The sequence below is a fragment of the Macrosteles quadrilineatus genome, unplaced genomic scaffold (assembly GCF_028750875.1).
Source record: "Macrosteles quadrilineatus isolate MER2022 unplaced genomic scaffold, UCM_ALF_1.0 Scaffold_1__1_contigs__length_201487025, whole genome shotgun sequence".
NCBI classification, from domain to species: Eukaryota; Metazoa; Arthropoda; class Insecta; order Hemiptera; family Cicadellidae; genus Macrosteles; species Macrosteles quadrilineatus.
The window spans coordinates 148375969-148400391 of record NW_026542594.1 but is presented as its reverse complement, the minus strand read 5'-3'; the positions used below and the strand labels follow the sequence as shown (position 1 = coordinate 148400391).

At 34.4% G+C, this 24423-nt stretch overlaps 1 protein-coding gene across 1 annotated transcript in view; it reads right to left on the bottom strand.

The window, feature by feature from the left end:
* Positions 1-3728: 3728 nt before the first annotated feature.
* Positions 3729-24423, bottom strand: part of LOC129001424 (uncharacterized) — a 39758-nt gene continuing 19063 nt past the window's right edge. Inside the window, exons 6-7 of the mRNA XM_054428687.1 lie at positions 4967-5091; positions 3729-4194 (exon numbers count right to left, since the gene is read on the bottom strand). Coding sequence (XP_054284662.1) covers positions 3746-4194; positions 4967-5091 — 574 coding nt within the window. The 3' untranslated portion in view covers positions 3729-3745. The remainder of the gene's footprint in view (positions 4195-4966; positions 5092-24423) is intronic.

Sequence of the window (24423 nt, the reverse complement as noted above, 5' to 3'; positions counted from 1 at the left end):
AATGAAAGAGGCTTTCATCGCGAACTTCAAGGAGTCTAGGAAAGGAGGTTCACACCTAACTGCGAATGACATCAGTCGCAGCTTCCCACACGACAAGGTCTACGTCAATGAACATCTCTCGCCTGAAAACAAGTTGTTCTTCAAAAAACTCAAAGAAAAATGCCAGGAACTGAAGTACGCATACGTTTGGAGCAGAGACGGGAAATTTTTCGCTAGAAAAACTGAAGACGGTAAATCAATAAAAGTGAGTACTTATGAAGATATTTACCAGCTTAAATAAGCAGTTCAAATGGCTACGTTCCTAGAAGTTATTTTTGTCATTTCACTCAGTTCGATTTATGAAATTCTATTTATTTTAAGTATTTTTTTAACTTTTTTGTAGGTTAGCGAATGTCATTTACAATCTCCAACGAATATGAAACAAGTTTACCACATTTTTACAAAGATATTAGTAACGGAGGTTCGTTAAATTTACTGTATGCCAATATTAGATCTTTAAGAAAGAATTTCAATAGTTTTTTAGCAGAGGTTAACAGTGTCATAAATAATATTAATTTTATTGTTCTAAGTGAAATTTGGGTCAATGAAAGTGAAATTAGTTTTTATAAAATTCCTGGGTTTAATTTATTTGCTTGTTGTAACGATAATTATAGAGCTGGAGGGGTGTTATGTTATGTAAATGAGAGTATTGATACTACACAACTAAGCTTTAAAATGACCACTGCTGATGTTTTGCTTCTGCGTGTTAGATATAAAAATGTTTATTTCAATGTGTTCTGTTTTTATAGGTTGCATATGCACTCAGAAAATGATTTTGTAAATGAATTTTCCGATACTATTAATAATGTAAAGGGTAATACTATTTTGGTCGGGGATGGAAATATAAACCTATTAAATACTTGTCAGCCATATGTGCAAAACTATTTCAGTCTGTTACAAAATCATGGTTTTATATCTATGATAAAGAGCCCTACGCGCATAACTAATCTGTCTAAAACACTCGTAGACCATATTTTTGTAAGACATCCAAACATAACTGTTTTTAAAAGTATTATTTTTGATATTGGTCTAACAGATCATTGTTTATTGGGGTTGACTTTTGATTTAATGTGTAAAGGTAAATTAATAGATGATTCTAGCTTACTCAAACAAAAAGATAAAATAGATTTTATTTTATTCAAAGAAAAGTTAGAAAATGAAAAATGGGAAGACATTTTGCTTTCAAATGATGTTAATTATTGTTATAATATTTTTTATGAAAAACTATGTACTGTAATAAATAAATCTAAGTTAGCTTTTAAGTACAATAAATTTCAAAAATCTAAATCGTTAAGTCCATGGATAAATACTAATTTATACAATAGGATATCGAAAAGAAAGAAGTTATACGTGTTGTATAGGAAAAGGCCATTCGATATACATTTTGGAAAGTATTTTAACGAGTTCTGTGTCAAATTAAGAGAAGATATTGATTTTGCTAAAAACCAATTTTTAGCGAACAAAATTAATAATTGTCATGGGGATTCTTCTCAATATTGGAAGGTTTTAAATAATGTGTTAGGTACAGCTGATAAGAAAAATGTAACTGAAGTTGAATTGGAAAACAAAACAATTTTAAATGATCACAAACAAGTTGCCGAAGAGATTAACAAGTATTTTATCTCTGTCCAATGTCAAGGTCAAAGCTGCAACGGGCCTCCCCCTCCCCAGCCACGACCCTTGCATTGTTCTCCTCACTCCTTCTTTGTTGCTCCAACTACCATTCCCGAAGTTTTGGCTACCATAAATGGGTTGAAAAATAAAAAATCAACAGGTTTTGATCAAATATCTGTTCAACTTTTAAAAACTGTCTCTAAAATCCTAGCACCTGTTTTAGTCCACATGATTAATCTTAGTTTTGCATGTGGTACATTTCCTGAAAAACTAAAACAAAGCATCATAGTGCCCATTCATAAAAAAGGCTCGTCAAAAAAATTAGACAATCTCAGACCTATTAGTTTGCTCTCAGTTTATTCTAAAGTTTTTGAGAAATTAATGAAAGTCAGACTTACAACATTTTTGGATGGTTTAAATTTTTTCAGCAACTCTCAATTTGGTTTTAGGAAAGGAAAGTCGACAGAAGATGCCCTAATTACAGTCACAGACAAAATTTATCAAAGTTTAAATAGCAAAAACAAAGCAACAGGTTTATTTGTTGATTTTAAAAAAGCATTTGATCTAGTTGACCATAATCTTTTATTATCTAAATTAGATGCTGCTGGTGTTAGAGGTGTAGCTAATAATTGGTTTTCTAGTTTTCTCTCAAACAGAATACAGCAAACAAAGATCTTAGACCAACTAAGTTCTCCTCTACATGTCAGGACAGGTGTTCCACAGGGATCAGTTACCTCTGCAACCCTCTTCCTCATATTTATTAACTAGCTGTGTACCCGTTCTACGCACGGGGATCTTATAAATTCAGTTGAAACCTTACATCCAAGAAGATCTTAAGCTTTTGAGTGATTGGTGTAAAGCAAATAAAATGCAGGTAAATGTTGATAAGACAAAATACATAAATTTCAGTCTAATAAATAGTTTTAACTTTCCAAACAATCTAGTTTATCATTCTTCGAATTGTAATTTAATTTCATGCATTTGCAAATCAATTGAAAAGGTCAAGCATTTTCGATATCTCGGAGTAGTTTTGGATGAAAATCTAAACTGGGACAAACATATTTCCACACTACATACAACAATTAAACAAACTATAAGAGTTTTCTATTTTATAAAAAACATTTGTAATACCTTCTTACTTCGAACTCTTTATTTTGCTCTTGTCCAATCAAGACTCCAGTATGCAATTCAATGCTGGGGTGGAACTTTTAAAAGTTATATTGAAAAATTAAGGTTTACACAAAATCATTTTTTAAGGATAATAACTAAAAGTAATAAGCGTGAAAGCTCTTTCCCGTTATTTTCTCAATTGATAATACTCCCAGTTCAGCACTTATATATTTTTAAGGTTCTAAAACTCTTCTATGTACGCAGTGGAAATACTGGGACAAGCAACCTTTTGTATAATACTAGACAAAACAATCAAGGCATTTTCCGTTTACCTAAAGTAAACAAGTCTTTGTTCAGACATTCTTATCAGTATAATGGTCCTAAATACTTCAACCAACTGCCGGAAGATATCAGATTTTGTTTGACCTTAGATAAATTTTCTTCAAAATTAAAACATTGGCTTTTTAATTATCCGGACGTATATTTTCTTAATAATATACTAATATAACAATTTACATCAACCACTCAAAGAATTTTTCTTTTTCTTTTTTTCTGCAAATAAATCCGTCAAGTTTCGCTATTTTTGTAATTTCCCTTTGGTTTTCCAGTTTACGAAGAGGCAATACATTTTTAGTTATAGGAGTATTTCTGTTAACTTTAGGATTTAATTTTTTAAGCTCTAATTTTATATTCCTATGCTTAAGACGCCACAGAGAGCGGCAACTTGTATTTTTCAAGTGAAGAGACTGGACTCAGTTGTAAATAAAATTGTTTCATTTTTTTTGTTTTACGTTTGCCACGATTACTGGATAATGTGGCAACGTAGTTCCAAGTGATTGTATTATTTTGTATTTATTTGTTTTGAAGGAATAAACTCATTATTTCATTATTTCATTATTTCAAATGAGGATTTACTTTGTTAGTGTATAAATACAATAGGTATACTAAAGTATATTTCATTCATGGTTAAGTGGTTTATAAGTCACGTGTTCTGGCTTTCACTAGAGGGTGAATCAATAGGTTCAACTGGGCCTCTACGTGGACGTGGAGGGAGATATCTATTTTGCGGGCGAGGAAGTGACGGGGAGGACCCGGAAGATGTAGAGCCCTCAGCAACACCAAGCAACCCTTGGTGTATGACAGTGGTGTAGCAAGGCTTGAGCACCAGAACATGTCTCTGTTGAGAGCAGAGGTCGGGAGGAGTGTGCAGTTGACAGTCGTCTCCAGGAACCATCTCCTCCACAGTCGTAAAGTGGCGAAGGAAAGCCACAATGGAGAGCAGAGCCGCTGCCTGGGAGAGTACGCAGGCGGCAGCAGCTGCGTGGAAAGAGGCCCCGTATCGGTGTTCCAGATGGTTGTGAAAATTACGGTCCGCAACTACATCGCTGAGACTTGCAGCAAACACCATCAAACCACAGGCGAGGACTAGACCTGCAAAAGTTACCGTAGCATTACCATTTTGTACATACTAAAATTAGTTTGGTTAAATATTACAAATGAAAGACAGCCATCCATGTTTTTAAGATCAGACTACTAGGTTGATTTTGTCGGGACACTAAATATGGAAACCCAGAAAACCGAAAAACTGTTGTATATTGTAAGAATCATGTTACAATAGTTAAACTAGAGGTGGCTATGGACTCTAAATTATAATCTTTCCTTCCTTCAGGAGAAGTCAATAGCCTGTATTAGTTATACATACTAGAAGAGTACCTGTGTCTTGTACGGGGTTGGCGTATACATGGAACGTGCATATTGCAATTATACTTCATACTCGTGCTTTGCGTTTGCAATGGGGGAGGCCACGATTTTGCAAAATTTGGTTCTTTAAATTTGTATAAGTAAATGATAAAAAATTAGCTTTACAACTGCATCTAATTGCCTGTACGTTCACTACCGCAATAGTACAAAATGTTTTATCCATATGGACCAGCGACGCACATATGCGACGGTTGGTTCCTACCTAGACTGCCGTCGCATATATGCGACGGCTAGTCACATTATACAGACAGTCGCATATTTGCGTCAGTGTTCCAATGTTATCAAAGCGATTATCTATATATAAATCCCAAACTACCCATGAACTTTTGAGAAAACTCCCATGAAGTCACACCCCCATAAACCATTATTTTTACGGCAATGGGGTTCATACCATCTTGTTCAGAGTCAATAGGAGTATAAGATACTAAATAAATCAAATTACCACCAAGAGTAAACAGGCCACAAGCTGCCAGGCTCTTGAGGTCACTGAAGCAATGACTCGACACAACCAAGAGGTTTGCAAGACTGAGCATCGCAGTAGCAAGAGCAACCAAAGGAGTGGCGTACCTGTAACAGCCTCAGTTAGAGTTACACTAAAATAACAGAAATGCATTTAGTCAACATCATTGCACTCAAACGTCGACAATATAAAACACACAGAATAAAGGCCTAAGGTTTTACGGTAGGATATGAATACTAATTGCACTATATTAATTGGTTTGATTCAATCAACTGGATACTATAATGTAGGCTATAAAAGGCAAAGCCCTCACTGACTCACTGACTCACTGACTGACTGACTGACACACTCACTCATCACTAATTCTCCCACTTTCCATTTACCTAGGAGGCTGAAATTCGGTACACCGATTCTTTGGGCATTAAATAGGAAAACTAAGTAGTTTTTATTCTGATCGGGCTTTCGGGCTCCGCCCCAGTGGCTCTGGAGTTTCCCACGTTAACATTATGATTTTTCATATTTAAAAGGAATTAATGAATTTTAACAGCTGTTTCAATTAAACAAGTTGGTTCTGTTCTGTGATGTTCAATAGCATTAAAGTTACAATGATTACCAACAGGGTGCAGCACTGTTATTATTTTTTAAATTTATGACAACAGCTAATTTGCAACCAAAAGGTGAGTGAGCGTAGCGAACGAACTTCAACCTGGAGGCGAGTTAGCGTAGCGAACGAGCTCCAACCTAAAGGTGAGTGAGCGTAGCGAACGTATGTCAACCAGGACGTGATTGAGCCATGGGAACGAGCTCATCTTGAAAATTAAGAAGTTAAACGGGGCATAGCCCGCAAGTACAGCTAGTAACGTATAAATGTAAAAGATTTGTTTAAAAACTGTTATTCAGTCAGAATTAACAATATAATATACAGGGTGGTCTGGACCTAGCGTTATAAATTTTTTCGGGTGGTAGAGCAACACAAGTGTGACTCAAATCTACAATTAAAAAATATATATTCCATACACCCACTTGCAGAAACATTACTTAGATTTTTTTTAGAAAAACCTGCACATTTACACAACATTTTAAAATTCCTCTAGTATTTTCATACATTTTTCTAACTTTAACACTACCATCATATTCTCCATTAAATTCTATGTAAGAATAGACAGCTTTTGGTGAACCCAAAGCTTCAGAATTGCTATTTAAATTGATTAGAACTAAGAAATTTTGATTTTCACAAATATGATGAGGCTTCTTTTTAAGTACAGCTATTACAGTTATAACTGTAGAAAACATGGTTTAAGGAAAACAAAAACACACTATAACAAACCAAAAAGACACGCATGATAGTTTTTATTATTATAGAAACAGCATGAGGCTGCAACAAAATTTGTATCTAGACAAGTTCAAAACAAATTCCAAGTATTGGATTGATAACCAAACTAAAATGCAAGTTCATCTATATAAATAAAATTAGAGTTTGGCTGTACATTGCTCAGAATCATAAACTTTTAGGTTATTATTACGTTTTGTTTTATACATTAAAGAAACCGGAACAAGTCTCATCTAAATTTCTGTCTGTCTGTCTTCCTGTCTGTCACGGCCCAAGAGTCATTTTACGCGGCCTTCTCCTGAAAAACGAGGGTACATATCAAGTACCAAATCATTTTAATGTATTCACTGGATTGGCGAGATTGTCTTTAGCTATTAAAGTATGGCGTCACTGCTATGTAAATAAAATGACGGACGTTTAAAAACCCAATTTTGAGAGATAACGAACAGCTGTTCGAATCAAGATTATTTCTTCCAACTGTCACTGATATGTTTACATCGAATGTTGTTTACAAATACCACAACCATTTCCGATCAAGTTTTGAAAGCAAATCAAAACCAAGTGAGATTAAAAACGTTTTTCCTTACATAACGGATTTAATTAATCACAAGTGCATTAATTTGTAGGGTATCCGTAAATGAAAATAGAGATTCTTTGTGTATAAAATTGTTCTTGAGTTTTGATAACCGGGAAAAAGACCTTGAATCAGTGTTGTATATTAGTGTAGTAGAAATAACTGAAAATATAGCTTAAGGTGGAACTAATTGCAACAGAAATGATTCTTGCTGTGAATGGTAGGTAGTATGCTTCTAATCAACATACTAAAAGTATACACCCGTACTGTGGCACAAAATACGTTTTTTTGGCCGCCATCTTGAAAAAAATGTCAAAATTTGAATACTCGTGTTCTGTATGTATTTAGAACAAATAATAAATGTATTTATCAAGGTACAATTTTAACCAACTTTATTCAACACATATTAAAAACAAAGTGAACATGTAAACATTATAACCAGCTGATAATAGTTATAGAATAAATTTAAGTAAATAAGTAAAGATAGACATTTAGGATGTAACACCTCCCCTTCTTAGTGAGTTTCATAAGTTAAGTCTATCGACGGGTTTATGTGTCCGTTTTGATCGTCTCACTGTCATAGCGGAAGCTGGTGCCACTGGAACATCTGACATGTTGTTACTGGTCTCTGGTGCCACTGGTATGTTGGGATCATTGGCCTCTGGATTAATGTTGTGATAATTTGTTGCGTGGTTTTCGGTTGGTTCCTCTCTGACTTCTCCAAAATTTGTTGGTATGAATACTTGATTTTGCTCATTCCTTAATGAAAATTCACACAAGTCCCTCCCTGAGCGTCTAATTTGGTCTTGATGTCGTCTGATTGGGCCACTGCTTGTGGTTATTTCATAATTTCTTGGTCCTTCTTTTTTGTTGATCTTTCCAAACCCCCATTTGTTGCAGGTTCCATAGAGGCGGTAATCTTTGTAAATTTAGTCGAATTACCCATTCTGGCCAAAATATCATCAATGCGGGGCATGTTGTGTTCTGGTATTACCAAATGGGGATTGAGGGTTACTTTGTAGTCTCCACACAGTCTGATATTCCCATTTGCCTTCATAATCGGTACAACTGGAGTAGCCCAAGAACTCTGATTCACCTTTGTAATTATACCTTCTTTTTCTAGTCTGTCGATTTCTGCACTAACTTTTGGTAACAAAGCATAAGGTAGTGGTCTAGCTTTTTTAAAAACTGGTGTAGTGTCAGGCTTTAAGTTAAGAAGTGCTTCTCCCCCTTTGAAACGTCCAACTCTTGGTTCAAATATGGATTTAAATTCCATTAAAATATTGTGTACTTTGGGATTTGAGTGTTTAACTCTATCCAAGTCAGCTCCGTGAACGTTATGTATGTCTGACCAATTTATTTTAATGGATCTCAGCCATTCCCTACCAAATATCGTATCTCTATTACCATCGACTATATACAATGGAAGATATTTGGTTTGGTTACCGTAACCAACCTGAACAATGGTTTTACCCAATGGAACAAATTCATTTTTGTTGAAATCTCTTAAGATTATGTCTGGATTCATTAAAGGTCTGTGTTTAGGAAAAAACTTGGAAAAGTTACTTTTTGACATCAAAGATACTCCTGCTCCTGTATCTAGTTCAAACGGAATAGGTTTCCCATTTATTTTTATGTTTAACATAATTTTCCTAAATTTATCTTCTGAGGTATTCATAGAACAAATGTCAATAACATTAGTTTCCTTATAGAGGGATCCAACAGAATTGTTCATATTTTGTTGTAGAAATATTTCATTTTGATCTTCGAAGGAGTCTGTTATTTGTTTTACATTTCTTGAAGTAGTGTTAAATGTAGTCTTATTTTGTCTTTGCAATTTGATAGGTGCATTAGGATTCCTAAAACAAATCTTTGCTAGATGCCCTATTTTTTTACAGAAGTTACATGTTGTATTTTTGTGTTTGCATTCAGATATGTATTCATGTAACTCTCCACAACGGTAACATTGTTTAATATTGGTACTGTTTTTAGGTTTTTGAAAACTTTTCTGTTGTACAACATTTAAGTTAACCGGCAATTCATTGTTTTCATGATTGAATTTTGATTGGATTGTTATTGAATCGTTTTGAGCCTTTTCAATTACTTGAGCCATGTCTACAGCTTTTTCAAAACTCAAATCACTGTCACTTAGAGTAATTAATCTTGTCTGTATTTTTTCATCCCTTAGTCCGAGTATGAATTGATTTCTCAGGGCTTTTGACAGAAATGTGCCGAAATTACAATATCTAGACAACTTTCTAAGATCCAATGAAAATTCAGAAATGTTTTCTCCTTCATATTGATGTCTACAATGAAATTTGAATGTCTCTGATACTTCATTTGGTTTCGGTGTAAAATGTGAATTAAGAGTTTGAACTAATTCAGCATAGGATTTAGTTATAGGTGATACAGGATGCAATATATCCCTAAGTTTACTGTAAGTGTCTGATCCAATACAGTGAAGTAACGTAATTTTCTTTTTATCTTCCGAAATGTTGTTATAAATGAATGATATCTCTAGTCTTTCCATATACATTTCCCATGTTTCATATCTTTCATTGAAGGGCCCAATCAATGCTGAGTTAATCATTTGAATGTTTTGAGAGGTATTTGAATTACTTGTACTCACCTCCATCGTCGCCAAATTGTTCTGTATGTATTTAGAACAAATAATAAATGTATTTATCAAGGTACAATTTTAACCAACTTTATTCAACACATATTAAAAACAAAGTGAACATGTAAACATTATAACCAGCTGATAATAGTTATAGAATAAATTTAAGTAAATAAGTAAAGATAGACATTTAGGATGTAACAACTCGTAAAAATAACTTTTTGGGTATCAAATTATAGGAAATTTTATGCTGAAAAATGTTGTAATAGTGGTTATAAGCACTATTTAGAAATACGATCGTAGTACAAAATAACCCTGCCGCAGCAAAGCTGCAGACTAAAAGAATTTCCATTTGTCTTAATTAATTTTCAAATAAATCTAGTAATTCAGGTTTAAAAATCTTTGTACAACTAAATCTAGAGTTATACTAGACCGATTTTATTGCCTAATGGGTCGTTGGAAAGCTTAATTCGTGTAGATTTTCAAATAATTATGAAACTTTGATTTTTTTTTAAGATTTGCTAGGTGAAACCAAGATTTGTTGAGGTTGCAAGCATGATCTTTTGACTATAAATCGATGATAAATAACTCAATTTTTAAACAATATAGGTTGTTTGTGATTTAGCAGTGTGCTTTAGGTAGATCCGATCTTAATAATCAATAATTCCAATGGAAGCTGGTATTTCACTGAAGGTTTTTAGATAAAAAAACATATAGGATATTTTAACTGCTGGAATACATTTTTAATTGAAGTAAAAAATGAAAAATCCAATTTAATTTTTTTCGTAGAGTAATACATTTGATGGATTAGTGATGATGCTTGATAAAAAATATGTCCTTGCATAGCTTTGAGACCAAAATTATGAAAATCGATCGGGTAGAAGAGCCAAACGAACTCGAAAAAAAAACAAATTTATCTCCCGTAAGTAATGTACAGGGAGGCGGTTTGTGCATGACTCGAAATATACGTCAAAACGAGTGCTGATGCTTGATGGCAAATCTATGGTGCGTCCATACCTTTAGCTTTAAGCAAGATTTACACTATGTAGCAAAACCTGCTATATAACTTTTGCTATATACCATTGCTATATAACTTTTGCTGTATGAACAATTTACGGACAATTTTTGTGATTCTTTGGTGCTCGTGTTATATGCTATATGTAGCACAACCTCATTCGCATTCCGTATCGCAATGCGCGTTGAAGAGACATTGTTCGTGGCAGCTATCGCGGGGATCTTGGAAGTCAGAGAGAGAGGCGGAAGCGAAGATTTTAGCAAGTTTTAGGTTCGACCGCTTCTTGCTTCAAGAAATAAGTACAGTATAGCAGATTTATTACGGGACCTAAATGATGACGAATACGCTGACAGTCCATGATTAAAACGGGAAATACGGCTTCAAAAACGTTTTACGTATAACCACAACGCCGGTTGTCCACAGAACAGTTCAATTAAGTTTATAATTGCATCCCGATCCTACGCACTTTCCGTCACTTTCCGTTTCCAGTCCTTCCATTGTAAACAAAGATCGCTGAGCAAAACCGTCCGCACCCAGGATAGTCCAGGCGCTGAGGGGGTTTGAGCATGCATAAAAGTGTAACGTAATTTGACTTTTGATTGTTTCTATGGGTACCTAGTAGATGAAGAAAATCGATGTTGTCGCATTTCTAGGTGGTTAATAACATGGGGGGGAGGGGGTGAAGTTGGGGGGCCGCCCGGGGGGCCGCCGCGCACAAAATAGCTTATATCTCGAGAACTAAAAGTCATATGAATACGTTAGACATGTCAAACTGTGCAGAAAAATGCATTCTACAAATAGATTATGTAGTAGTTTCACGGAAATTGACAAGAAGTTACTAAAAATTATATTTTTTAAATTTACGATAAGTATAATCAGGAGTATAATGGTTTTTATTGTTGTTTAGAACCACTAATTTTTTAATTGACAACTTTTGAGAGTAGTACACAATAGGTAAATAGTACTTCTGTATAATGAAACTATTGCGGTACATAACTTAACAGCTATACAATCCTCAGATCCAATAAACATAACACAAACAAAGGCGCAAAACGCGTCGCGGTCATTGTTCCTGCTGCCGTAACTATTAATGGCGAATACAGTTCAAGCTGAGACTTATATTATACTTTTAGAAAGATGGATATTCAGAGGATTCATTTTCATATATATATAAAATAGTATTGAGCGACTATGTAGCGGGAAATATAGTTTGTAAAAGAAGAGAGTTCAAAACATATTTTGGCGGTGGATCGTTTCCATCACCATCTGAAACTGCAATAAATTCCCTACAATTTATACATCTCCGAATCTGAGGTTGGTTATAACAATTTTATGTAGTTTTGAAAAGGTCATAAAAATTATGTTTTCGTAAAAAAATATTAACATTTCACATTTTGACGTAAATTAATCAGGAAATTTCGATTTCAACTACATTTAACTATACATTTTTAGAAAGAGCTTTTACTCTTAAATTATGCAGTGTAACAAGGCTACAAATACAAGCTAGGAATACAATGGAAACTCCATGTACAGTATCTAAACTTAAATTTATTTCATTACAATACAAAATTGATGGTAAAAGAAAAGAAACTAAGGGTTCACAATAAAAGTTGACAAAGGGTGGCAAATGAATTTACTAAATTAAGCTTTAGGCTAGGCCTATTACAATAGTTCTAATTTAGGTTGAGGGGTTATATTGCATGGATCTTTATCTCAGGTGGGGTGATCGAGCGGCGTTTGAATTTAATCTTGTGATTATATATAGCCTAATTAAATTTTGTTTTGAAATATAAATTATGTTCGAATTATTTTCTGAAAGGTTAATTAATTTATGTTCTATATACGCTTCTATTAGTTTCTTGACTTTTAAATTCTGGTACAAAAGTTCAAAAGTTAGGCTTAAAAGTGTTGTAATGGCTTCGATCCAAGGAAAGAAAATGTCTACTGGAGTGATCTCACCAAAATTGACGTCTTCTTCACAGTTAAATTTCTTGATGTTGTGTAGTTATTAATGTTTGTAACAAGGACGGATCTTCTTTAATCAAATTTCACTAATTTATTCCAAATATATGCACTTTAAAAAAAATGTTTATATTAAAATATGCAGTTTACAATTTATATCTTCATGCTAGCTCAGCACTCTTAGAAGTGAGGAAGGTTTGATGCATTGTTGCATTCACATGTCAAAGCTGACTTTATCACGGAAAATTGTAGGCCACTGTTCACACATATATTATAACAATTTTCATTTGCTATAGAGCTAAATTTGAATTTTGACAAGTTATTTAAGTAAAATTATATTGAAATTGAAGCAACTTTGTTACAAAAAGTTATAGGTTATTATATATTTAAATGAAATAAGGTTATTTGAAAATGTTCTATATTATAATGTATTGAATCAATTACCTATTGGTCTGTTTGGCCATATATTATACAAGGTTTGATAAAGAGAGATGGATTGACATATTGATAAAAGTAAAAACATATGGTAAAAATTAAATTATTCTATTGAAAATTTTTGTGAAAATACTAAATTGTTACAGCAGTATAATATTTATTTACTGTTGATGCAATAAATTTATTTGTCATACAACAATTAAATACAATTTGGTAATTAAAGTAGTTTGGTAGTTTTTTATAATTTTATTTTTATGCGTATAAAAAAAAACCATTGATATTTCTACGTAAGGAATCATATTTTACACAACCTTAACTGGATAATATGGATAAAAACATTATTTTTATGATTTTTGCGGGTTAATTTAGACATTTCTTAGTTGAATAATCCAAAAATTTGCAAACATCTTGCTACTACGCCTAAAAGCATTGCTGAAAAATATAAATTTTTATATTATTATATTCTACATTTATCACTGAAACATAATATATATAATAGATATCTACTTATATGGGCATGTAACTGTTCTCTGGTGAATTATATGGTACCACTACAAAAGGGCCAAAATATAACCACCACTGGTACCCAGATAGGGTCAAGGATTGAGAGATAAGAAGTAAAATTATAATGCTTCGAACTTCAACTAATCAGCTGTTCAGGTCAATTTAATTGTTAACGATTGGTGCTATGATTCGTTGCATTACTGTCAGAGACAATGAGGGGCAAAGATAAAATAACCTCTCTTTTTAAGTTTTGAGTAGTGGTTTTTGGTAATTAAAATACTGTTGCAGGTTAATTAATGCACACAACTCGCGTAAATAGTGTTAACGACACTCGTAGAAGTTTTTAAGGCACTCGCCAAGGCTTGTATTTAACATTTTCTACTCGTATCGTTTACACTACCTTTACGCGATCGCCGAAACAGCTGTTGCACCAATTGTACAGCCTGGTCAGATGATGGAAACGTTCAACTACCAAATTTTTTATAAACTCTCTTCTTTTACAAACTATATTTCTCGCTACATAATAGTCCCTCAATACTATTTTATATATATGAAAATGAATCCTCAGAATCTCCATCGTTCTAAAAGTATAATATAAGGGACGCGTTGCAGAAAGTCAACAGTCCCGGAATGTCAAATAATTTATACCTGTGCCACTAGGTCAAAAACTACAATGTTTGCAGTGTCTGTAGATCAAAAATCCCAGTAAGTCAAATAGTACAGTCCGGGCTAAAAACGGGAATGTTGCTGAAAGTCAACAGTCCCGGAGGATCAAATAATTTATACCTGTGCCGCTAGGTCAAAAACTACAATGTTTGCAGTGTCTGTAGATCAAAAGTCCCAGTAAGTCAAATAGTACAGTCCGAGCTAAAAACGTGGTCTATGTTAAAGCAATTGACTTATTGGTAATTTGACCTAATGCAACAGCAGTTTTAATATAACGAAATACGGTAAAATACAAGTTCAGTTTCGCTGAGTCAACAGTGCCGGAAGATCAAAAGCAATAAAAGTGAACGTCGATTCAGTGTAAAGTAGACCTCCTGCAACGCTTACTACACCAACAAAACTTGCTTTTAGTTACTTCGTGTTTTGTCATAATTAGAATAGAGCTAAAATTATCATATTTGGTACATAGCTTATCTATTAATGCTTCTTGCCAACTGTTTGGTCAACACTGTAAATAGGTATAGTTTATGTAATGAAAAGCCTTTCGTCAAAATTTGTGGCATAAAATACACGCAAGGACGATCTAAAAATTTCTGGTTATTATATACGTTTGTAAAAGGAGATCCATTTAATTTTGGAACTATTTTATAAGTTATAATGTAGTCTACACATAAACTGTGTAAATGTATTACGCCTCGGAAGGGTTGAAACCTGTCCAAACTATCATATATATTATTAAAACGTAAATATGGTTTTTTCACATTCTGAATCAACCAGTCGACGGATTTTCATTATTTTTGTGTTGAAATAAAGATAATTTTGAGAACTAGGGAATGTCAAAGCCATAATTATAATTAAGGGTCCCAGTTTTTTAGAAATTAAGTTTCAATTTTTAAGAAGTCTAGCAGCCAACGCTTACCTTCTAAGCTAGCTTTTAGTACAATATAATTTGCTTAACATAACAGCTGTAAACATTCAGCATTTGGAAACAAATTTAAAGACATATTTAGAGTTGACATATTTATACTATGTGTAATGCTGACCATTGATCCATTCAATTCTTAGGTATGAGGATGGCAGATTAATTAAATATGCATAGTAAAATTGTAGGATGTTCAAATTATTTTTAAAGGAATCTTTATAATCATTGATTCGTTTTAGTCCCATATAATTTGTTTTAACTAACAACTGGTTGAATGTAATATTGTTCTATATAACTATTACGTTTTTGGCGAATATCCCATATAGGGAATAAGCTATTACCGTAGTACTTATGGTAACACCTGGACCCGCGGGACCGATTTAATTTTTCGTTTTGAGGTCCCTAGAGGCCAAAAACACCATCCGTTCAAATTCATATATACAGGGTGATCAACTCACGGAGTCCACCATTGGGAAATCGGAAACGGTAAGAATTAGAGAAAACTTTAAATGGGGCACATACCTTTAATTTTTGTGGCAGTTAAAATATGATTTTAGTTTTTTATCATGTTTTCGGATAGAATATGCAATTTAAAAACTTTGTTAGCTTTGACATTTTTTTGATAAACCCACTCGTTTAGGATTACAGCCTATGGAAAAATGACTTCCGGTTAACATTTTACATCATGTAGCTCCTAAACGAGTAAGTTTAGAGCAAAATTGCAAAAAGTAAATCAGTCTTAGAATTGCATCTACATTCCTTTAAGACTATAAAATAAAAAGTTTTCCACTTTTCAAGTTTGCCGCCATTTTTTTAAATAATATAATTCATATTTTTAATGAATTTTATGGTCTTTTTGGAATGTGGATGCAATTGTAAGACTTTTTTACTCTTCCCATTTTTGCTATAAACTTACTTGTTTAGGAGCTACATGATGTAAAATGTACACCGGAAGTCATTTTTCCATAGGCTATAACTCCTAAACGAGTCGGTTTATCGAAAAAATGTCAATTATAAAAAAGTTTTTAAATTGCATATTCTATCCGAAAACATGATAAAATATAGGGTGTTCCATAAGAAATTTCAAATTTGGCCGCCATTTTGGAAAATGGCGGCTGAATTTCAAAAAACTAAAATCATATTTTTAACTGCCACAAGAAATAAAGGAATGTCCCCCATTTAAAGTTTTCTCTAATTCTTACCGTATCCGATATCCCAATTACAATTGAAATTGTAATTGGACACTAGTAAGTACCAGTGCACTTGTTGCTACCTCCCCCCTTCGGTTTCATGTATTCCTCTCAATCACTTCAAACCTAGGAGGATTAAACATTAATGTTAATTAATGTTAAATCCTCCTAGATTCAAACCTTAAACACCCAGATCGAAACTCGCCTGTCGTTATTTTAACATCGCTTAATTTTTTTTACTATATTTTTCAAAAAAGGAAGATTAAATTGATTTACTTTGGATTTTAAAAAGTGGACGTTTTATTTTATTAAAGATTTATGGTGATACGTAAATATTGTGGTATAGTAAAGTATATTATATTGTAGTTAAGTGTTAAATTTCGAAATTTTAGGGTGAATCGAGATGAATCTTTTTTTATAACATGGGTCTCTCCTACCTTAACGTACATACCAAGTTTCATAAACATCGGTTGGAAAAGTGTAAAGATAAATATTTGTATGTAAAAAATGCAAAATGGCGGATATCTGGTTAACGAAACGATTTTGGAAAAAATGTTATCCTTCATTTTCTGTTTATTTTGACCCAAGGAATTACTAGGTAAATGGTCTCTCCGCTTATTTTTAATACCTTGTTTGTGATGTATTCTTATTAATATAAGTGAAAAATGTAAGCTGGTAATACAGAAAGATGTTTTATAAATAATATGAATGTACTGGTAATCTGTATATTCATCTTTTTCTTGTCCTTAGAACTGTAAATTAAAAGTCCACTCAGCAGTCGCATCGTACGATGTAGTTCTTTCCATGCGTTGCGAAATGCTAAATTTGCCGTCCTCTTCAACCCAAGTTATCTATTGAACCACTGATTGTAAAAAATTCAAAAAAATATATTTTACCCATCACACTTTTGGCTACAACTTTGCCACAGACAAAACCTCTCTAACCCAAAAACAAACAAAAATCTCGCATGCTAACTTTTTCATGTTAGAAATCACGATTTAAAACTATTTCACCATACATATCAATTTTTATTAATTATATCGGTATATAGTTTAAAGTTCCAACAAAATAGTCATTGAGTAGGACTAACCAAGAAGCTCTGTGCCAATTTTCAAAATCTTAGCACAACTTTAAGTACACCAAAACACGAAATTATTGAAGTCATGCGTCGAGAGGACTATCGTTGTTTTTAACAGATTATACTTTTGACCTTCCGGCACTGTTGACTCAGCGAAACTGAACTTATATTTTATCTTATTTCGTTTTATTTAAACTGCTGTTGCATTAGGTCAAAATCCCAATAAGTCAATTGCTTTAACATAGACTACGTTTTTAGGGACGCGTTGCAGAAAGTCAACAGTCCCGGAAGGTCAAATAATTTAAACCTGTGCCGCTAGGTCAAAAACTACAATGTTTGCAGTGTCTGTAGATCAAAAATCCCAGAAAGTCAAATAGTACAGTCCGGGCTAAAAGTTTAGTCTATTTTAAAGCAATTGACTTATTGGGAATTTGACTTAATGCAACAGCAGTTTTAATATAACGAAATAAGATAAAATATAAGTTCAGTTTCGCTGAGTCAACAGTGCCGGAAGGTCAAAAGTATAATCTGTTAAAAACAACGATAGTCCTCTCGACGCATGTCTTCAATAATTTCGTGTTTTGGTGTTCTTAAAGTTGTGCTAAAATTTTGAAATTTGGCACAGAGCTTCTTGGTTAGTCCTACTCGATGACTATTTTGTTGGAACTTTAAACTATTTACCGATCTAATTAATAAAAAATGATTTGTATGGTGAAATAGTTTTAAATCGTGATTTCTAACATGAAAAAGTTAGCATGCGAGATTTTTTTTGTTTTTGGGTTAGAGAGGTTTTGTCTGTGGCAAATTTGTAGCCAAAAGTGTAATGCGTAAAATATATTTTTTTGAATTTTTTACAATCAGTGGTTCAGTAGATAACTTGGGTTGAAGAGGACGGCAAATGTAGCATTTCGCAACGCATGGAAAGAACTACATCGTACGATGCGACTGCTGAGTGGACTTTTAATTTATCTAAGGACAAGAAAAAGGTGAATATACAGATCACCAGTACATTCATATTATTTATAAAAACATCTTTCTTTATTACCAGCTAACATTTTTCACTTATAAGAATACAGCATAAACAGGGTGTTAAAATAAGCGGGGAGATACTTTACCTAGTAATTCCTTGGGTCAAAATAAACAGAAAATCAAGGATAACATTTTTTCCAAAATAATTTCGTTAACCAGATATCCGCCATTTTGTATTTTTTACATACAAATATTTATCTTTGCACTTTTCCAACCGATGTTTATCAAACTTGGTATGTATGTTAAGGTAGGAGAGACCCATGTTATAAACAAAGATTCATCTCGATTCACCCTAAAATTTTAAAATTTAACACTTAACTACAATATAATATACTCTACTACACCACAATATTTACGTATCACCATAAATCTTTAACAAAATAAAACGTTAACATTTTTAAAAACCAAAGTAAATCAATATAATATTTCTTTTTTGAAAAATATATTTAAAAAACAGGCGATGGTAAAATAACGACAGGCGAGTTTCGATCTGGGTGTTTCAGGTTTGAATCTAGGAGGATTTAACATTAATTAACATTAATGTTTAATCCTCCTAGGTTTGAACTGATTGAGAGGAATACATGAAACCGAAGGGGGGAGGTAGCAACAAGTGCACTAGTATTTACTAGTGTCCAATTACAATTTGATGGATTTAACCAAAACCTTTTCTATTTCACTTATTTTCAGCTGTTAAATTTCAAACGATACGTTTTAGCGACATCATTAACGTTATTATCATCATCCTCGTTTGAGTTTGGGTTTGCAGCAATGTATTTTTATGAATAAAACCTTTAATTTGATACCAAACTTGACCTCTGCTGCTATTAATTGACTGTATGCACTATTAATTAACAGCTGTGTCTAAGGATTATGTCGGCCTTAGTCACAAACAGGACAACAAGATCGCTCCACTCATCCCACACTCATCTCCATTCATACTTGGCTTAAAATGCATACATTTTGTATGGTCGCCATTTCAAAGCAACATGGCTACATTATCAATGACAAACGTGGAAAACCTTATACGAGTGTGAGTAAGTCCGAAAACAACTCTAAAAAACAATAAGCAATAAATTGCAAGAACCGTTGCTTATATCATTGGGTATACACGTATGTACTGACGTGTATACTCAATGCTTATATCGAACGAATGTACATCGTGAGAATTTCCATTAGTTGTTCCATTTAGTTGTGTGTCCATTAGTATAATAGTTTAGTTGACTCTTTTAAAGTCAGCGGAAATTGTGACTGTTATTACCCTTGAAATAATGTTTGTGTAGTACTTTGCAATCGTACCAATGCTTAATAGAATCATACGATTACAATATTCTGGCTAGAATATGTCGCATAGAGTGGTGACTACTGTATCTTTTTGGTTTGCTTGTAAAACAGGATCAACAGAGATTTTCCATCGACTTAAACAATACGATAGGTACTCTCAAACTGTTCATTGCTATAACAAACTATCACACAGTTTGATGAATATTTGTGTGTAAACCACATACAGTACACCTGTAGTCTATCTATTTTTCCTTTTATTTTTCCAAGACTTTATAGAAAATCACGCATTACAAGATCAGTGAAGAAAGGTGTCAACCTTGTTTTATAGGTAAAGAAGAACACTGCTTCATGTCAGAGCATTCAGTTATCTTTCAGTTATCATTCAGTTTACCAAATATTTGGTGAGAATTGTAAATGCTAGTCGACCTGTACCTACCCTTCTAGACCTGTACGTAAAAAGAAATGTACTGTACACTGTTTAAGCTCGTCAATTGTACTCTGGATGAATGGGCAAGAGATAAGAGGGGCCCAATCAGCTGTTTGATAACGGTATTCGTGCGGTTTACTATTTGAGTTTCCTCGTTCATAATTCTACTATAGGCTTTATTTCTGCATAATACAACCGACTTGCTTGCCCGTAAAATATTTGGGATTGAAACTGTTTAATAGTAATAGTATTCATTAACGTATTATTATTAAATTTCTTGTTGTCCTATTATTCAACAGCGACTCGAAAACCCTTGTTTCTCTGTAGTACAGCAATATTGTTACGCACAAGTATTAAGATTGTTTAATACTGACATTGCATTATTATATTTTAATTTGAGCCTAATTACGACGGTCTACGTACACGTTATTAGTGATATAGTAACATTGTTTATTATCATATTGTTGTATTACACGAAAGACATTAATTTACGACGATCCTTCGGCTTACATATTATTGGATCATTTGTTTACGTATCACGATTGTAAACGTTGATTGTTGGGGTATAATTTTAGCGATTTAAATATTATACAGAGCACCTACGGTTAGGAACAAACTCCTACAACAGTTTTATTGTTATTTAACATACTAATCAACAATAACGTTTGCCGCCAATTGTATTAAATCTAATATGGGTCCTTGGAACCTATTTTTGTTAGTTTGGATGTACTATCTCTTCCCGATGGTGTAAGTGCTGACTGAGCCAGAAGACAGGCAAAAAACAGCCTTGCAAGAACAACGACTCATCCGTGCCTACCACGACCACTCCCGCCGTTATCACCGTGACACTGGCGTACTACACCCAAGGCAATAGTTTTAGCATAGATTTATCATTAACTTTAGATACTGCAAGTAGAGATTTCATTTAAGAGAAACAGATAAAGCATTGACTTTGGATACTACAAGTAGTCATCCCATTTATGAGAAACAATTATACAATTGACTTAGTGGACTTGTAGGAGACATCTCAATTACGTGAACTATATTTAGCATTGACTTTGCAAAAGTATTGGATTACAGTACTATGATAGCTCCGCTCAAAATTGCAAGCAGACAACTGCATTGTACACCTAGTACATATTAGTACACGCAAAATAATGCAAGGGACCTTGAAAGAGGCCTTTGGCATTTCGCACTGGCTACTCTCTACAACACGGGTGAATCTGTGATCTCTGTAATTTCTAAGTTTTTGACTGAGTTGGACTCATTGTGCAGTGTCTTGGATATGAAGAATGGTTTATTTAAAACACTAACTGTCATTATTAGTGACTTGTTCTGTTGAACGTTAACTGTAAGTAGCTATATGTGATGTCTTCATGTGCTAACCTCACTATGGAAATGGACTTGTATGTGGTTTAACTTCTGGCCAGACTAGCCGTGTCGCCACTCATATGCAGGCTGCCACTTTGTGTTGCGGACACTAATTTTCCCTGTCCGAGTTGTGGTCGAGATTTGCTGCACTTCATCTGAAGGCGCTCGCCAGTGACACGGGGAAGCGCATTACTGCCACAGGACCTTTTGCCTTCAAGTTAGCAAACACTTCCTGCATCGCACAACTGAACTTCTACAGCATCGCAGAAACGGAAGGCGGTTGGAAAATTCAACTAATTCCAGGAACTGCAGGGGTGTCTACTCTACAGCACGGATTTAGCCTACCTCTTCATTTAGAGTTGACAGCATTTGAACATTGGATGGCCTTTTATATATTTATTTTATTTGACTAACATTTTTTGTTTTTAATTATTGTTGCTGCCTTTTTTATTTCTTTGTAAATAAATTGCCTTTTATTAGTTATCTGTTTTTTCCATTATGGTAATGACAAGAAGTCAGTATCAATCCAGGGATGTACTTGATGACAATATGGAAAATGTAATAATAAGTCTTACCTCTAAATTAAATTCTCTAACAGCTAACCACCCTGATTTAGACTTAAGTGACCTTGTTTCTAGTATTGAGTTGCTAATGCAGAAAACTGAGACTCTTAGCTTGGATTTTGATGTGCAGCATGAAAGCTTGGAATCTGCACAGGCTGAAGTTCATTTGTTAAAGTCTAAACTTGGTGTTGAACAAGAACTGAGAGCGAAGGAGATGAACAACTCTTTTAAAATTCAGGACGAAGTTGACGAAGAAGTTACACTTCTTAAAAATAAAATAAGTAATTTAGAAAGCAAGTTACATGATCTAGTACTCCAATGTAGGGCTGCGGAGTTAGCCGCAAACTCTGCTATAAGTGAGCTAAAAACTGAAAAAGAAACCAGTATTAAACTATCTGAACTTAACAATAGTTTAAATGATGCAATTTCCCATGCAAAAAGTAAGATTAATGTACTTAGTGACAAGGTGCTATCTCTAGAAAGTAAAGCTGAACCATCTTGGAACAAAAATTTATGGGCTGATGATAATACACTTAACTCTTATTTTGAAGCGATGTCAACAGCTATTAGTAACAAAGATGAAATTGTTCTTTTTGGGCCCTCACAAACTCACTTGTTAAAATTGTGTAGTCAGAGTAACGTCTCGTCTGTCTTTGAACAACTTGTTTCTAGTAAGTTGAAGTTTGCTCTGTTTTGCCTGAATAACTCTGATAGCCCAGATGAGGACTCTGGTTCTCACTGGAGTCTATTGTTTTGTGACATGCAGAAATGTAAAGCCTACCATTTTGACTCTTTGGGTGGATTAAATGCTCATTCTAGCAAACTGTTAGCACACAAATTGAAAATCGATAATGTTATGGAAATGCCTTGTTACCAGCAAGACAATTCATTTGAGTGTGGGCTAAATGTTTTGGTTAATGCAAAACACATTTTACAGTTTTATTGTATCAATAAATCACACCTGTGTACATTTGAAGAGTGGTGGGGAGTAAGCAGATACACTCATCTGTTCTGCGGTGAATCACTCGTTGCTGTTCCTTCTGAGCTAGCATCGCAAAGTGATTCAGATACATGTGAAGATGTTGCAAACGTAAATTCAAACACGTCAGGAAATGATGAGTGGGCCACAGTGGGTCCCAAAAAACGCAGAAAAAGGCGAGTGTGTCTGAGTACCCCTGATGTAGTATGTAAAAACAAGTTTGGTGTGCTCACAAACAATCCTGTTATTTTATGTGACCAGGATAATAGTCAGTCTGATTTGAGTAGTGGCTCTGAGAGTGAGTCTAGTGTTACTTTAAGTAGGCATATGCCAAAAGCAAAGAAAAGAGTGTCACATTTGAAAGCTGGGACCACGCCATCATGCTGTCCCTCGGAGGTTCGTGAAAGCATGGATGATGAAATGAGTCAGAAGAATAAACAATCTGATTGTTCAGAATCCAAAATAAAGTCTAGTTTCAGTAATGTTTTAGTTATAGGTGATTCTATGATCCGTCACGTAAGGCCTGATTTGTTAAACAAAGGAGCCATTGTAGAATGTTGTCCAGGTGCTCGTATTCAGAGTTTAAAAAAAGTTCTGTTGAAATATGTTAACCACAAAGATCTAGATGTAATTCATATCCATGTTGGCACGAACAATCTGAGGAGGGGCTACAGGGGAGGTCCAGGGTACAATGGGGGCCAGGGCAAGCGCGAGGCTCTCCATGACATGGCTGACCTGCTGTTTACTGTAAGAAACAAATTTCAAAATTCAAAAGTTTATGTAAACAGCATAATAATTCGATCCGACCTTGGGTATAAAGCACTTCATGATTTTAACACACAACTTGATCTTATGTGTAATAATTTTGGAGTCATGTATGTGGAGGCCAACTGCTGGGTCGCGCGTGGTCATCTTGCCCGTGATGGAAGGCATCTCAATCGAAGGGGTGTGTTGCGTCTTGCTTCCTTGTTTGATGCGGTGATCTCTGGGGCACTGCGTATGATAGGGAGGACGTCACAATGCATTCCCCAGGCGGATCCGGTGACTCTCGGGGCGGACCCGGTGCCGAGCTCTCAACCTTCCCAGGAGGAGAGATCAAGGCCGGCCGTCCCTGGGGTTTCGGGAAACGAGCTGGCAGGGGCCTGTGCGTTGCGCATTTGAACATGCGCTCGCTCAACACAGGTTTTGAAGAGATGTCTGCACTGACAACTGATTTTGACTTTGATGTACTTGGCGTCACTGAGACTTGGCTTGGGTCAACTACCCCCTCCGATCACTATGAGATACCTGGCTATACACTCCTTAGAGCCGATCGCACGGTTGGAACTGGTGGTGGTGTCGCTGCCTATATCAAATGTGGTATAGTCTTTGAACAGGTCCCTTTGGCGAGTGTTGATCCAGGCATTGAATCTATCTCATTGATCCTCAGGGTGAGGGGTGTCAAGCTCTGTGTAGCCTTTGTGTACAGACCCCCGCATGTGAGCTACACCTGTCTT